This window comes from Saimiri boliviensis, chromosome 14 (genome assembly GCF_048565385.1).
Source record: "Saimiri boliviensis isolate mSaiBol1 chromosome 14, mSaiBol1.pri, whole genome shotgun sequence".
Classification (NCBI taxonomy): domain Eukaryota; kingdom Metazoa; phylum Chordata; class Mammalia; order Primates; family Cebidae; genus Saimiri; species Saimiri boliviensis.
The window spans coordinates 81,628,806-81,644,560 of NC_133462.1; the positions used below are offsets into that span (position 1 = coordinate 81,628,806).

Below are 15,755 nucleotides of genomic sequence, written 5' to 3' on the forward strand. Positions count from 1 at the left end.
AGGCTGAAGGGGCCTTTCTGCCTCATGTAGACCACAATGCCAGTTTGGATGCTGTGATGGTTGAGTGTCCATTTGCAGAGGGCACTGGTGCTCCCATCTCACTTTCTCCTGCTGTGTGCTGAGAGTATGGAGTGCTCACTCCACAGTGCTGCGGGGTTCCACAGGATGGGGCTGCCCTCCCTGGGAGGAGTGTGCTCAGCCCCTGGCACAGGGCCCATCCACCTCTGCCGCAGGAGGGGTGCATCTGGGCCTGCCTGAAAGGTCCCCCCTGGGTAGTTGAATATGTTGCTCTTACAGAGAAAAAAGGAGGAAAGGGACCCTGACGAATCAGAATGAAAAACAGGGATGGTGATTTGTTAGTTTATTCAGCGTCTGGCAAGGCCGGACGTCTGTTTGTGATTTATATCGTAAAAGCAGATCACTGTCCAAAAATAGTCCACGTTCATCCACAAGTCAGTGATTGTGATGCTCAATAGAAGACCACCCATACTTGGTGGGGAACTTCCCAGAGAATTCCAGGAACAAAGGGACAAATAACTCACTGTGTGTCAAAGGGAAATGGCCTGCTATAGTCTGTGCAAGACAAAGACTCCCTCCCCTGCCACACAACTTCATTGCTTCTGATTTTCTCATTGCTTTTTTTTTTTTTAAATTAATTTTGCAAATGGAACAGCACTAAGTAAGCAAACCATGCTAAATGCATTGTGCTACACAGGATCATTATTTTACAATTTAACTTATTTTGCAAATTACTGTATTACCAAGTTATGAATGTTTCTGGGGAAAACCTCCCTAGAACCTGAATGGAAATAGCTTATATATAAATCACCTTTCTTGGTTTATTATTGTGGCACTTAATACCTTTGTCTTTGATATTCTCTGAAAGGTGGTGGTGCAGCTCCTTAGGAATATGAGAAGACAGCCCGCCTCTCCAATCCAGGATTCGGATTAGTTATGAATTCCTAACTGCTCATCAGTAAGTAGGTCACCAGCCTCCACTGCTAGGCCAGCTCCCCTTCCAGCAATGACATATACTTTTTACCTCAGCAAAATCACTGCAGGTTGTCAGGCCCTAGATGAGGCTGGCATAGTGGCACCTGTCAGCTGGGTGCAAAGTGCTGTGCGCACCAACAGCAGCAGATACACAGCGTGGCCAGCCTGGGGAGAGGAGTTCTGCTTGCGGGGTCTCAGGCAGGAGGGACCCCAGTCCTCCAAGCATCTAGCAAGGGCTCAGGATTGGGATACCCAGCCAGAACTGAGGCAGGGACCAAGGAAGGGTGGGGCAGTTGGTCCCCAGTTATGGGAGTTGGGTCTTGATGGCATGGTGAGTGAAACAAGACCCTTGTTAGAATTTGGTTCAAATTCACCCTTCAAAACTGCTCACCCTTTGCTACTTGGCTAAGGGTCTCTGTTGTGCCCTTTCCAGAGAGGCGGGTCCTCCACTCTGAGAGGCCCCCGACCACCTCTCGAATGGCACTCAGCACACTGTGTTGTCACTGTCTGATGCATGGTGATCTCCCTGCTGTGCCCTTTCTGCAGCAAAAAACCCCTGTATCACTTCTATGAGCTCAGCACCCAGCACACTAACATGTAAAAAAAGGATACACGGGAAAAACCTGAAAAACTGACCTGATGCCAAAAGCCTGATTAGAAAGCCAGTGAGTCCCAGAAAGTTCAGGGTGGAGTACGGTGTTTCTTAAACTTGGCAATTAGAAGCATTTCAAAAAATTTATCAATACCTTGACTAGAGGCTGAGACCCATAGGCAAGCACCTGTCAATGGGCCCAAGGGGCCTCAGCGTAGACTGGAGGGCAAACTAAAGGTTAGGAAAATTGGAAGCTGATTTTTCCATTGTTCCAGGTCAAATACGAAGACCCGGCATCAGGAGTGTCCTCTCTGTAGCCAGAGAATGGCCTCTAATGCCCCTGCATTGGCCAACCAGGTCTCTGGCTTCCCTTCTGGGAGCTGTGCATCTCAACTCGGATGGGCATGGTTGTTTGACTTAACTGGGAGGAGGGTGAGAAGGAGGCCAGAGACTGAAATCAAATCCAGTTATCCTCACATCCCCAAAGGGAACGATGGCCTGCTGCGAATGACAGGTAGGTGGTTTCCCTAAAGTGTCCCTGGCAGAGGTGCCCCTCCCACAGTGGTAGCCTTCTTCTTGGGCTTGCTCTCCAGGGAACCCCAGGGGCCTCCTGCACACTGGATCTCAGGTGCCGTGTCTTAAGGTGAATGAAAGCTTTGTGCTCCCAGTCCCAGTCAGGGCTGGAGACCCACATGCCCACACCATCTGCATCCATGAAGGAGGTCAGAATCAGGGGCGTGGTCGGGTGCAGGGGGCAAGCCCGTGAGTGCAGCTCCTCTCTCATTTATGCCACGGGCATCTTCTAGCATCTGCTGTTCATCAAATGCCAAGGGTGCCATGGTGTGGGAGCCCTCAGGGAGTTCACACCTACCCATACCTTCCTTTTCCAAGGCCAAGGGTTCCAACCTGAGGCCCAGGAGTGTAGGTGTGGGGCGAGTTGCTAACCACCAAGGGACACAGAGATAGGACAGTGGCTCCTGACCTTCCACCACCCATGAGGAGGCAGCAAGTGTCGTGAACCACAGTGGAAGCTGGCAAGTGCCCCACAGCAGCTTCCAACACAGTGGGAGTAGAACAAAGGTGACATTTACCTTTTCCAGGGGACAAGAAGGAGAGTGTGGGGTAGGCAAGTTATCCCTTTCCCACGCCTATTTTGGGCCTCTCTAGGTTTCTTCCAGGAGATCCTGCTATGCTCAGGGTGTCTCCAGAATTCCCTGCTGCCTGAGGCTTTCCTGGGGCCCCAGATGCTAGTGTGAAGCAAACATGCACATACCTTCCCTCCTTTCGAATTCGAGTTTGGACTCCAGCCCTGTTCCCAGTGTGCTCCCCAGAGTGGCCATTTTGCTTGTGTTATAGGCCTTGGGGTTCCTCATGAGCTTTACAGGAGTTGCCCAGGAGCCCTCACTGAAGGCAGCTGCCATGGCAGAGGCTGAGTGTAGAGATACCTGGGCAGCTCCGGCAGGGCCGCAGGGTGGGAGGGCGGGCAGCAGGGCTGTCCCCTGACATCCGCCCCACTGGGCCTCATGCCCGGCACCTTCCCGTAGCTCACTGGGCCCCTCAGCGACTCCAGTCCAAATGGTCTGGACAGGCGACTGCCCAGCAGTGCTTGTGTTCCTCATAGGGACCGCTTGAGGATCTCATCTGCATCTGAAGACAGCCTGGCTGCTCTAAGGGTGGGGAAGCTCCCTGAAGGGGACCGTGAGTGCGGTCCTCCCTTCAGGCTGTCAGCTATCTTTAGGGCCCCCCTTTTCAGAGCCGTATCACCAAGCATTACCAGGAGCCTTCAGTCTTGGGTCTCCTGGAGAAGCCTTCCGAATGGTTGAGTCACATCCTGTAGGGATCTGGCAGGGGGATTGGGGCACCAAGGACATAATGCACATTTCAGGAGAGCCAACAGGATCAGCAGCTCTTGGCTCCACTGCTCTTGGATGTGATAGAACCTGGCTACAGCTGGAAGTCTGAGACCCGAGAGCCTTGCAATCTCACCCTCTAGGGAAGTTGTAGTGTAAGTGGCTGAGGCCAGGAGGGGTAACCATCCACTCATTTCCTCAACCCTTGTCTGCTGAGCTTACCTAAGCAGCCACCCAGCCCAGTACCTTAGAGGTCTCTCTTGGTGCCCCCTGCAGCCATCTCTGTCCCCACAGGGCCAGGAAGCTGTGGTGACAGGAGCATGTCAGCCAGGTCCCACACACTGCTGCCTGGCCATATGCTGGGGCCAGAATTCCCTCCAGAATCTGGGGCCTGCACAGGCCTTTTCCCCAGGGTCCACTTCCAGGGTGAACCTTGGGCCTGCTTGCAGGCGTGTGCACCCCAGAGCGGCATGTGAATGAGGTGGCTCCTGTGCACGCCAGCAGCCCCTCACCTGGCAGGATGTAGGAAGAACGGGAAGAGGGTGGTGTGGTCTTCATGTGTGCTCCTGTTGCAGGCTCTGCAGAAGTCAGGGCTCCCCAGCTGAGCATCCACTGTGGGCTGCACCGTCCCAGGTGCCAGGCAGTGAGCAGCTCATGGGGAATTCTGAGCACATACAAGGGATGTGCTCAGGCAGTAATTGGAGGGAGGAGAAAGTGGGGCAGGAGGAGGGGAGGGCCATGCGGAAGGCTGGCCGGGGTCTCTTGGATAAGCTGGGATTTGATGGGAGACTGCGTGGGTGAGCGAAGGAGCTGCAAGCCTGGGACAGGCACATCTGACACAGAGGAAGCAGCAGCTGCAGGGCCCTGAGCGGGAGAACGCTGGTCACTTGGGAGGGCGAGCAGGGGCTGTGTGCTGGGGATGCAGGCCCACAGCAGGGGGTTGAGAGGAGGCATCAGAGAGACAGCAGGTAGGATAGGGCCCAGCCTGCAGGGGAAGGGTGTGTGCGGGGCGCCTGTGGGTTTTCCGGGCTGAATCGTGTTCCCTCCCAAGGTTCCACTGTTGAAGCCCTATCCTCTAGGACCTCAGGGTGGGGCCTTACTTGGACTCAGGTTGTTGTAAATGTCATTAGTGAAGATGAGGTCATACTGGAGTAGGATGGGCCCTGAGTCTAAGATGACCAGCGTCCTTATGAAAAGGGGATGTGTGGACGCAGACAAGCACCTAGGGAGAACATGACGTGAAGATGAAGCCGGAGCTCAGGGGTGCTTCTCCAGGCTGGGGGTGCCGAAGATGGCCGGTAAACCACTGCAAGCTAGGGAAGGGTCCTGGAGCCTGTTCCCCTCCAGCCCTCAGGAGGAGCCAAGCCTGCCCACACCTGCATCTCAGACTTCCAGCTTCCAGAACTGGCAGACAGTAGGTTCCTGCTGTTGAAGCCACCTGAGCCATGAGCCACGGCACTTTGTTACGGCAGCCTCAGCAGACTAACAGGTATATTCTGAGCTGAAGCCATCATTCAACAGAAGAACAGTGTGAACTGGTTTAAGTTTAAATACAATCGCTGTGATGTGCTTTGTGGAGATTTGTGAGTTGTCAGAGCTGCATAAAAGACCAGAGAAAAAGATAGCAAGAGAGATGGATACCGAGAGAGGGTTTTTTCTTCTTTGAAGTTGGAAGAGGGTGGCAGGCCTTGTTCCATCTCCCCTGTCCCACTCCAACTCCAGTGTGGCTAAAAGGGGCCAAGGTACAGCTTGGGCCATTGCTTCAGACGGTGCAAGCTCCAAGCCTTTGCTGCTTCCATGTGGTGTTGGCCCTGAGGGTGCGCAGAAGAGTGGAACTTTAGGAACTTCTGCTTAGATTTCAGAGGATGTATGGAAATGCCTGATGTCCAGGCAAAAGTCTGCTTCGGGGCAGAGCTCTCATGGAGAACCTCTGCTAGGGGTAGTGTGGAAGGGAAAGGTGGGGTTGGAGCCCCCAGAGTCTCAATGGGGTACTGCCCAGTGGAGCTGTGAGAAGAGGGCCACCATCTTCCAGACCCCAGAAAGGTAGATACACCAACAGCTTGCACTGTGCTCCTGGAAAAGCCGCAAACACTCAATCCCATGCCGTGAAAGCAGCCACAGGGACTGTACCCTGCAGAGTCACAGATACAGAGCTGCCCAAGGCATTGGAAGCCCACCTCTTGCATCAGTGTGACCTGGATGGGAGACATGGCATCAAAGGAGATTTTGGAGCTTTGAGATCTAATGACTGCCCAGCTGGATTTTGGACTTGCATGGGGCCTGTGGCCTCTTTGTTTTGACCAATTCCTTCCAGTTGGAATGGGAACATTTACCCATTGCTTGTACCCCTATTGTATCTTTGAAGTAACTAACTTGTTTTTGATTTTATAGGCTCGTAGGTGGAAGGGACTTGCCTTGTCTCAAATGAGACTTTGGACTTGGACTTTTGAGTTAATGTTGGAATGAGTTAACTTTGGGGGATGATTGGGAAGGCATGATTGGTTTTGAAATGTGAAAGGACATGAGATCTGGGAAGGACTAGAGGCAGAATAATGTGATTTAGCTCTGTGACCCCACCCAAATCTCTTCTCTAATTGTAATCCCCATGTGTCGAGGGAGGAACCTAGGGGTAGTGTGAGGTGATTGGCTCGTGGGGGTGGTTCCCCAGGCTATTCTCGTGACAGAGAGCTGGTGGTTTTAAAGTGTGGCACTTCCTCACTCTTGCTCTCTCCTGCCACCATGTAAGATGTGCCTTGCTTCCCCTTCACCTTCCACCATAGTTGTAAGTTTCTTGAGGTCTCCCCAGCCATGCAGAACTGTAAGTCAATTAAACCTCCTTTCTTTATAAATTACTCAGTCTCAGGTAGTATATTTAGAGCAGTGTGAAAATGGAATAATACACTCAGTTTCTTCATCTGCAAGATGAGGAGGGTGAAAGCGCCTGCACCTCTAAGATGCCATGGTAAATATCCGTAAATATGCACATGGAAGTACTCAGGATGGTGTTGGTAGAGTAGCACTTGAGAACTGTTACTGTTATCAAATATAATCACCTGCAGCAAGGATGCTGTGAATACACCTGGGGGCACAGAAAGAGCAGGTGGCAGCAAGGTGAGTGAGTTCAAAGCAGCTGATGCTTGGCCCAGGGCGTCATGAATCTCCCAACGCTCCATCCCCCTAGCAGGACAACAACTGGTCTCAGAGCCTGGGACAAACTCAGGCTGCAGGTGCAGCTAAGTGGTGTGGGGTGTGGGGTATTTTACCAGGCATGCTCCTTTACTTATAAAATGTAGAAAGCCGGGGTGGCCTTGGCAGGAACAGTTTTAAGAAGCGTTCATGAAAAATTAACAGCTGGTTTGGGCCTTAGAAAATCCTGCTCCAGAGTAAGCATGTAATTTAAATATGTGGAGGTAGAGCCCAAGGAATACAAAGCAGCTGCAAGAGTTGGAAGCAGTAACTTCTGGGGATTAGGAGTGTTGCTGGGGTGTGAAGGGGGAACCCATGATTTTTGTTTTAATCCAGGAAGTCCTGTTTGAGCTTTAAACTATGCTGATATGCTGACTGTATAGTTTGATTATTAAATTTTAAGTTAAAAATCCAACTAAAAAAAAAAGATCTTGCTCCAACATCTTCCGCAAAAGGGATAGCTGTGATTGCTCCTGTAATCTTGCCTGGAAGAGCTGCTGTTCCTTCCCCTCCCTGGAGTCCAGACACCTTAGGCAGGTCGGTCCAGGGACCCTGCCTCAGGTGTCTGGACTCCAGGGAGGGGAAGGAACACCAGCTCTTCCAGGCAAGGCCAGTTGCAGGTGCTGTTTTACTAGGAAGAAAGGGAAGAAGGTATTTCCAGTTTCTTTTTTTGAGACGGAATCGTGCTCTGTCTCCCAGGCAAGAGTGCTGCGGCATGATCTCGGCTCACTGTGACCTCCAGCTCCTATGTTTGAGCAATTCTCCTGCTTCAGACTCCCAAGTAGCTGGGATTACAAGTGCCCACCACCATTCCTGGCTATTTGTTTGTTGGGGATTTTTAAAATATATTTTTAGTAGAGTCGGGGTTTCACCATGTTGGCCAGGCTGGTTTTGATCTCCTGACTTCAAGTGATCCTCCCACCTTGATCTCCTAAAATGCTGGGATTACAGGCGTGCACCACTGTACCTGATCTCCAATTTCTTTTCTGCCAAGCTTCAAGAAACCAGGTTTGAAGCGATTCTGGAACCCCTACCTCTGACCCCTATCTCTGACCCTGCCTACCCTCCAGCCAAACCCCCCTGACTCTGGCCTTTTTCTGGTCTGCAGAAGTCACCTGAAGTACTAGCAAATGACAGATGCTTAGATATTTCACCATTTGGAAGCTACCTTGCATTTTCCCCCATCTAGAAAGCCACTCCCATGATCTTGAAACACATTTTTCATGCGATAAGAAGTTAACTAGACAACGAGACATGAGAGGCCTGGGAGCTGCACAGGAGGCCTCCAGCAGGCGCCGCGCAGGGCTTCAGAGTAAACAGCATGGGTGGGTGGGGCAGGGGGATCTTTTTTTCTTTATTCTGAGCAGCTGATAACCAATTATTTTGTATATTTACCTATCTATCTACCTACCTGCCTACCTACTTTCCTTTCAGTCCCTATCTACATATCTAGCATCTGTGAAGGGAAAATAAAATCTCCCCAAATGCATATGCCAAAGGAAAAAGCCAAGCCTGGAGACTGAGACACGCAAAACTGCCCCCCTCATAATTTGCCTGCAAAGAAATTCCTGTGGGCCCCAAGATCTTTACTCTAAAACAGCTCTGTTTAGTTTCACCCCGACAATGTAAATTACCAGCTTATCTTCACAAACGCAGGACAAAGACAGGACTAGGAGTCTTCGATCTGCTCACCTGGGACGAAGGCATACATGACTCCTTCAATTCTGTGTTCATATACAAATGCACATTTGCAGAGCTGGAGGAGAATGTGCAATTGACTATTTCTCTACCCACTCTTTTTACATATAAAATGTGGACTCAGTGAAGGTTGATCAAAGCCTCAAAGGCTGGTCGCAGTGGCCGCAATGCCCCATTCACCTACCCCCAACCCCTGCCTTTTCCTCCTATTGCCCATTCTTTCCCCTTTAAATGCTTAAGTCCCAGACCCTCTTTGGAAAAAGTAGCCGCAGTTGGCTCTGTTGCTTGTGTCTCTTTTTCCTGGGCACATCTTTAAGCTTGGCAAAAGAAACCTCTAAATTAATTGAAAGCTGTCTCAGATACATTTTGGTTTACACATCTATCCTCTCACTCTCTTATATATCTTGCCCATGTTTGCAGAAATCTACTGTCTGTTCAATTCTTTGCTCTGAGCACTCCCAGGAGTCACGGACTGTAACTCCTGGCTCATTTGGTGCAGAACTAACAGGAGAAGCATGCACAGAGGTGCTTATTAAACGCTTCTGGATGGTCAGGAAGAACTGAGGCCAAAAGGTGAAACCACCGACATGCTTCAGAGGGCAAAGCCAAGGACCAGCAGGAACCGGGGCAGAGCATCTGTCTCTCTCACGTTCCCAGGACACGCATCCTCTGCCACCCCTCAGGGTCTCCTTTTCTAGTCCAGCCACCCCCTCCCCAGCGCAGACCACCAGTGGAGTTTTGCAACATCGTCCATCTGGCTGAGCATAACGATTTGTGTATTAGTTTAAGCATGATTTTAAACTTCAGACTCAGCCAGGCTTGGCTGCAGCCACCTCCCAGTTTCCTATTTGTGGGCAGTCTTCTTCCCCTCTTTTCTTCTGCTCTGAAATGTTGAGTGTAAGTGAAGGAAGGTGAGAATCAATGAGAAGCAGGAGGGGGAAGGCAGAAGGCTTGTCTGTGTGCCCCACAACACCTGCAGAAGAGGAAGACACTACGTGGGTCAATAGCTACAACATGGCCAGACACAGAAGGCATACCACCAAACGGTCAGAGAGTGAGAGGTGGAGTGGAATGGAGCGACCCCTGGAGAGGCAGGCAGACAGATGAATGGCTGGCCAAGGTCATGGACAGATGGATAAATGGTAAAAGCTGAATCTAACAGATTCAGTTGTTTTTCTGAGCAGCACTTAGAAGAGTCTGCAAATTTCTGGCATCTATTGTCTCCACACAAGAAGGTGTTCTCAGCGGTTAGAACAACATCAGAAATCAGGGCATTGGTCACTGGGACCAAATAGGACTTTATCAGTAGTTCAGAGGCCCCCGCGGCACCCACCTGTTCTCTGTGTCCCTTCACAGGATGACACCCCGTGCTGGAAGCCATCTTTTCTGGGCTGTTCTGCGCTGCTCTCCTGGCTGCCACCACTAGGGGCATTGTCGCCACCTGTCGTCGGGACCCCTCCTCCGTCCACATCTTCAATGTTGCCAGCACTGTGCTGGCGGGCATTGCAATCCTTCCGCATTCTGTGGGAGGGAGAGGTCCTTTGAGGATTCTCATCAATACATTTCTAATACGCCTAAACACCCCACCATGGCTTTGCCTAAGTCAGGATCGTAGCCATGCTCTCCAGGTGAGCAGCACATCTGGGATGCTGGTGGGGAGAGGGGCTGTTGTTTCCAAACCTCGGCATCTAATAAATGAAAAGACTGCACCAGGGTGAATGGGCTCGGTCTCAACCTTTCATAAGAACCCTTAGCACCAAGGCCCAATAAGGAGCTCTGTCATATTCGGGCAAAACTTCTTAGAATTCATTCCAACTGATCACTACGCCCAGGTAAGACTTATTGGATGAGAAGTGTGTGTTGCGGATGTTCTTCCAGTTCTTGCTAACAGATGTGGAACAGTTACTGCTTAAGACTCATAACCTTGGCAGCCCTGCAAGAGCTCAAGCAGATTCTCAGCTTGTGCAAATGTGGGGGAAAGAGATTCTCATCCATATGAGATTTCCCATAGATTCATAATCTGAGACTGCTTGCTGAAACAAATGATCTGTTCAATGCCACTTGGGAGTAGCAGTTTTAATCATATGAGAAAATGGGTGGTTGACAGTGAAATCTGAACCGGAAGTACAGAGCTCCCTGCATCCCCCACGCCCTCCCCCAGCATCTGGATAGAGGCCTTTGTGGTAAAAACTTACCTTACCCACTTGGTCCAGAACCAGGTCCTAATTCTGTCCAAAGTGATGGGTCCACCCCAGACATTCTTCAGCTGCCTGTGGGTCCCTAGGTAGGATGTGGTTAGTGGGGAGACATACATAGGGTACCCCAAGGGCTGATCGCAGGAAGAGTTAATCAAATTCCGCAGGACCTGCTTATTGTTCTGGATGCTGCCACGCTCTGGATTGCGGTTGCGAAGGAATATGAGCTCCTGCTGCTGCCCGGCCCAAAGTCCTCGGACACATTCTTTGTTAACCTGCAGGTCAGAGAGGGAACAGGAAGAAAGGCAGATGGCCTGTGTTTTCTAGTCTCTCTCTCTCTCTCTCTCTCTCTCTCTCTCTCTCTCTCTCTGTGTGTGTGTGTGTGTGTGTGTGTGTGTGTGTGTCAGAGTTTCGCTTTTGTTGCCCAGGCTGGAGAGCAATGGCATGATCTCAGCTCACTGCAACCTCTGCCTTCCAGGTTCAAACAATTCTCCTGCCTCAGCCTCCCGAGTAGCTGGCATTACAGGCATGCACCACCACGCCCAGCCAATTTTGCATTTTTAGTAGAGATGGGTTTCTCTGTGTTGGTCAGGCTGGTCTTGAACTCCTGACCTCAGATGATCCGCCTGCCTCAGCCTCCTAAAGTGCTGAGATTATAGGTGTGAGCCACCGTGCCCAGCCCCAGTCTACTGGTTTTTAACTATGGTGAGAGAGGACTCTGGGACTGAGTATCTGTGACTACAAAACTTTGGTGTAAAGCTCTTTTCACAGTCAAGCCAGAAGAGCCTTCCTGCAAGACAGATATGATGCCATCTTCATGGAGAAACTGAGAGAAAATGCAAAGAAAGTCATTTTTGTTTTTACTCAGTCATTTGAAACTATATGAAAAGGGGAGCCATTGGGAACAAAGCCTTTGGATCCAGAAGTGGGTTATGAGAGAAAGGTGTGGATTCTAGAGAATTAAAGTCTTTGCAAATAAGCTATATCCTGACTCTCACCTCCATGTGTCTAGTGGGTCTTCGTGGCAAAGTCTGTGCCTGTGGGCTGGCTCTGTGAGGTAGAGGGTGATCCTGCCAGGGGAACGTAGTACCCAGCCTGGCATCAATGCCCTCCTCCTTTTGCTGGCCAGCGCTCCTCCCAGACCATTCCTCTGGCACAGGGGCTGGCGCAGGGACTCCTGCATCAGTGCCCATCAACATTCTATTTCTTCTCAGGTAGAGAGAAGTGAGCTAATGGGAGACCCAGAGAATGTGGCCGCCATACCTTGATCACCTTGAAGCTCAGGAAGCTTCTGTGGAGCATGAGGACCTTGTACTCGTCGGCGCCCTCATCCACCACATGCCGCAGGGTGAGGAGCTCCTCCTTGTTGGACAGCACTGCACCCCGCCAGGCCGGGTCACCCTCGTGGCAGATGACCACCTTCTTCTCAAAGGACTGGATGGCCTCGTAGAGGACCGCTGGGTCTTCATACTCGTCGGGGCAAGTGAACTGGTCCTGGTGGGAAGAAGTGTGGGTGTGGACTGGGCAAGGACCAGAGGATCTCATCCCCAGGAAGCGTGCAGATGGCAACTGGACAGTGACCTCCAGAGCTAAGCCTTTTTCTCATCTACCTCTCTCCTGTCCTTTTTCCAAATCCTGAGCTTGGCACAGACGACATGCCTTTATCTCATTTCCCTAACCCATGGAATGTGCCTAGAAAAGAGCTTCATGGCTTAGGTTCCTCTGACTTTTAGATATAGTTTTAGATATAGCTTGGGCATTTTTGCTATATCATTGACTCTGCACAATACCTGTCTTTCTTTCTACTGGAATATCACCGCCTCCTGGCAGCTCTCGAGGGCAAATCGCCAGTGGCCAACATCAAGAATATCTAGACGGCCTCAATGCTTAGTTACCTAAATAATAAACCCACTTACAGTGCTGTGCAGAGAAAAGAGACCATAGTTTTCAAAGGCCATTTTTTTCCCTAAAGTTTCAGGCTGATACTTTTTTCCCCCAAGATACAGGGTCTTGCTCTGTCACCCAGGTTGGAGTACAGTGGTCCAATCAGAGCTCAATGCAGCCTCAAACTCCTGGGCTCAAGCAGTCCCCCCACCTTAGCCTCCCAAGTGAGTGATGCTTTTTTTTTTTAATAGATTTTTACCTGGTGAAGTTTCAGGGACATCCTGATAGCTGGAGCAACAACTTTATGCAGTAGGTCCATGTCAGCAAATACCCACTCATCACGTGCTGTTACTCTGAAGTCACCTTTGAAGAGGGCATGGAGGCCATATAGGAAAGAATCCAGGCTGCAAAACAAAGTCCTAACTGCTATTAATTCACACTGAATGAATGTTCAGAATCCTGTCATTGTGAGAAAGGTTTCAGTCTCCAATTTGTCCAAGAATTATCTTAATATTTAGGCTGATCTAGCAAGAAAAGGAAGATAACGGGACTTACCCCAGTGCACCGAATGCCTGCCCCCACAGCACGTTTGGGCCCTCATAAGTGCTACTGTTGAGTGTCATGGCATAGGAGTTGTCTTTAACCATTTTAAGAGCCACCAAAGTACTGGATCACTGAATGTGAAACTAGAATTCCAGGTCAGAACTGTTCTTTTGTGTCCACTGAAAGATAGAGTGCTAAAACACAGACTCATCTACCCCAATAATCCCCCAGAGACTACCAGCTCTCCAGAGATGATGATGCTAACCGTGGAATAATGCAGGAGTCTTTATTCTTCTTCTTTGTATTTCTGTAAATCATTTTGGGACTATATTATTTCTAAGGAAAGTTGGATTCAACCACAATACGAAGAGAGGAAATAGAAGTAAATGAAACGTCAAATGGATCACTTTGGTTCTCAGAGAACATGCACTTTCCTTTTTTTAATGAAGAGAGAAAGAGGCATAAAAGGCTTAAAACGAAAGATTAAGCAACTTCAGCAAAGTCTCAGGATACAAAGTCGATGTATGAAAATCACAAGCATTCATATACACCAATAATAGAGAGCCAAATCATGAGTGAACTCCCACTCACAATTGCTACAAAGAGAATAAAATACAGAAGACTACAACTTACAAGGGATGTAAAGGACCTCTTCAAGGAGAACTACAAACCTCTGCTCAAGGAAATAAGAGAGGACACAAATAAATGGAAAAACATTCCATGCTCATGGATAGGAAAAGTCAATATCATGAAAATAGCCATACTGCCCAAAGTAATTTATAGATTCAGTGCTATCCCCATCAAGCTACTGTTGACTTTCTTCATAGAATTAGAAAAAACTACTTTAAAGTTTATATGGAACCAAAAAAGAGCCCTATATCCAAGACAATCCTAAGCAAAAAGAACAAAGCTGGAGGCATCATGCTACCTGACTTCAAACTATGCTACAAGGCTACAGTAATCAAAACAGCATGGTACTGGGACCAAAACAGATATATAGACCAATGGAACAAAACAGAGGCCTCAGAAATAACGCCACACATCTACAACCATCTGATCTTTGACAAACCTGACAAAAACAAGCAATGGGGGAAGGATTCCCTATTTAATAAATGGTATTGGGGAAACTGGCTAGCCATATGCAGAAAACTGAAACTAGGCTTCTTCCTTACACCTTATACAAAAATTAAATCAAGATTAATTAAAGGCTTAAATGTAAGAACTAAAACCTTAAAAACTCTAGAAGAAAACCTAGGCAATACCATTCAGGACACAGGCATGGGCAAAGACTTCATAACTAAATCATCAAAAGCAATGGCAACAAAAACCAAAATTGACAAATAGAATCTAATTAAACAAAAGAGCTTCTGCATAGCAAAAGAAGCTATCATCAGAGTGAACAGGCAACCTACAGAATGGGAGAAAATTTTTGCAATCTATCCATCTAACAAAGGGCTAATATCTGGAATCTTTAAGTAACTTAAATTTACAAGAACGATGCCCCCCCACCATCAAAAAGTGGGTGAAGGATATGAACAGACACTTCTCAAAAGAAGACATTTATGTGGTCAACAAACATGAAAAAAAGTTCATCATCACTCATCATTAGAGAAATGCAAACCAAAACCACATTGAGATACCATCTCACGCCAGTTAGAATGGTGATCATTAAAAAGTCAGGAAACAACAGATACTGGAGAGGATGTGGAGAAACAGGAACGCTTTTACACTGTTGATGGGAGTGTAAATTAGTTCAACCATTGTGGAAGACAGTGTGGCAATCCCTCAAGGATCTAGAACCAGAAATACCATTTGACCCAGCAATCCCATTACTGGGTATATACCCAAAGTATTATAGATCATTCTACTATGAAGACACATGCACATGTATGTTTACTGCAGCACTATTTACAACAGCAAAAACTTGAAACTAACCCAAATGCCCATCAATGACAGACTGCATAAAGAAAATGTGGCACATATACACACCATGGAATACTATGCAGCCATAAAAAGGATGAGTTCATGTCCTTTGCAGGGACATGGATGAAGCTGGAAACCATCATTCCCAGCAAACTAACACAGGAACAGAAAACCAGACACTGTATGTTCTCATTCATAAGCGGGAGCTGATAATGAGAACACATGGACACAGGGACAGGAATATCACACACCAGGGCCTGTCAGGGAGTGGAGCATAGGAGAGGGATAGCATTACGAGAAATACCTAATGTAGATGACGAGCTGATGCGTGCAGCAAACCACCATGACACATGTATACTTTAGTAGCAAATCTACACATTCTGCATATGTATCCCAGAACTTAAAGTACAATTTACAAAAAAAGAATTCAATTTCATTGTCTTTCATAGCTGGCCAACACTCAATTATATAAAAGTTATAGTTCTACACACTCTCTCTCTCTCTCTCTCTCTCTCTCTCTCTCTATATATATATATATATATATATATGGATCTTTCAAGATTATCTGGATGTTCACGTTTCTAGGTTTTTCCTGCCTCTCTTCCATTTCCCACATGTCACTGAACATTGCCAGGATGGAGAACAGTGGTATCACCCAAGGGAAATCTCCCAGAGCCTGGGGCCTTTAAATTTTGGATGAACCTGGGGTGTAGCTTTGGGAAAGCGACTCATCCTGCATTCTGAGAGGGAGAACAGTCTCTCATTTCTTTCCTTTGTTTTCTTTCTATAAATATTCTCTATTGCAGCTGCCTCTCACATCCCTGAGAGGTAGTTACGAGGCAGGTATAAGAACCAGCATCCCTGACAGGGCCGGCTTGGGACAGGATGATC

General features: G+C 48.5%; 1 protein-coding gene across 1 annotated transcript in view; it reads right to left on the reverse strand.

Annotated features, from left to right (window-relative positions):
- Positions 1-15,755, reverse strand: part of PCNX2 (pecanex 2) — a 291,889-nt gene that overhangs the window by 4,192 nt on the left and 271,942 nt on the right. The window contains exons 29-32 of the mRNA XM_010351533.3: positions 12,658-12,802; positions 11,778-12,008; positions 10,515-10,789; positions 9,653-9,840 (exon numbers count right to left, since the gene is read on the reverse strand). Coding sequence (XP_010349835.3) covers positions 9,653-9,840; positions 10,515-10,789; positions 11,778-12,008; positions 12,658-12,802 — 839 coding nt within the window. The remainder of the gene's footprint in view (positions 1-9,652; positions 9,841-10,514; positions 10,790-11,777; positions 12,009-12,657; positions 12,803-15,755) is intronic.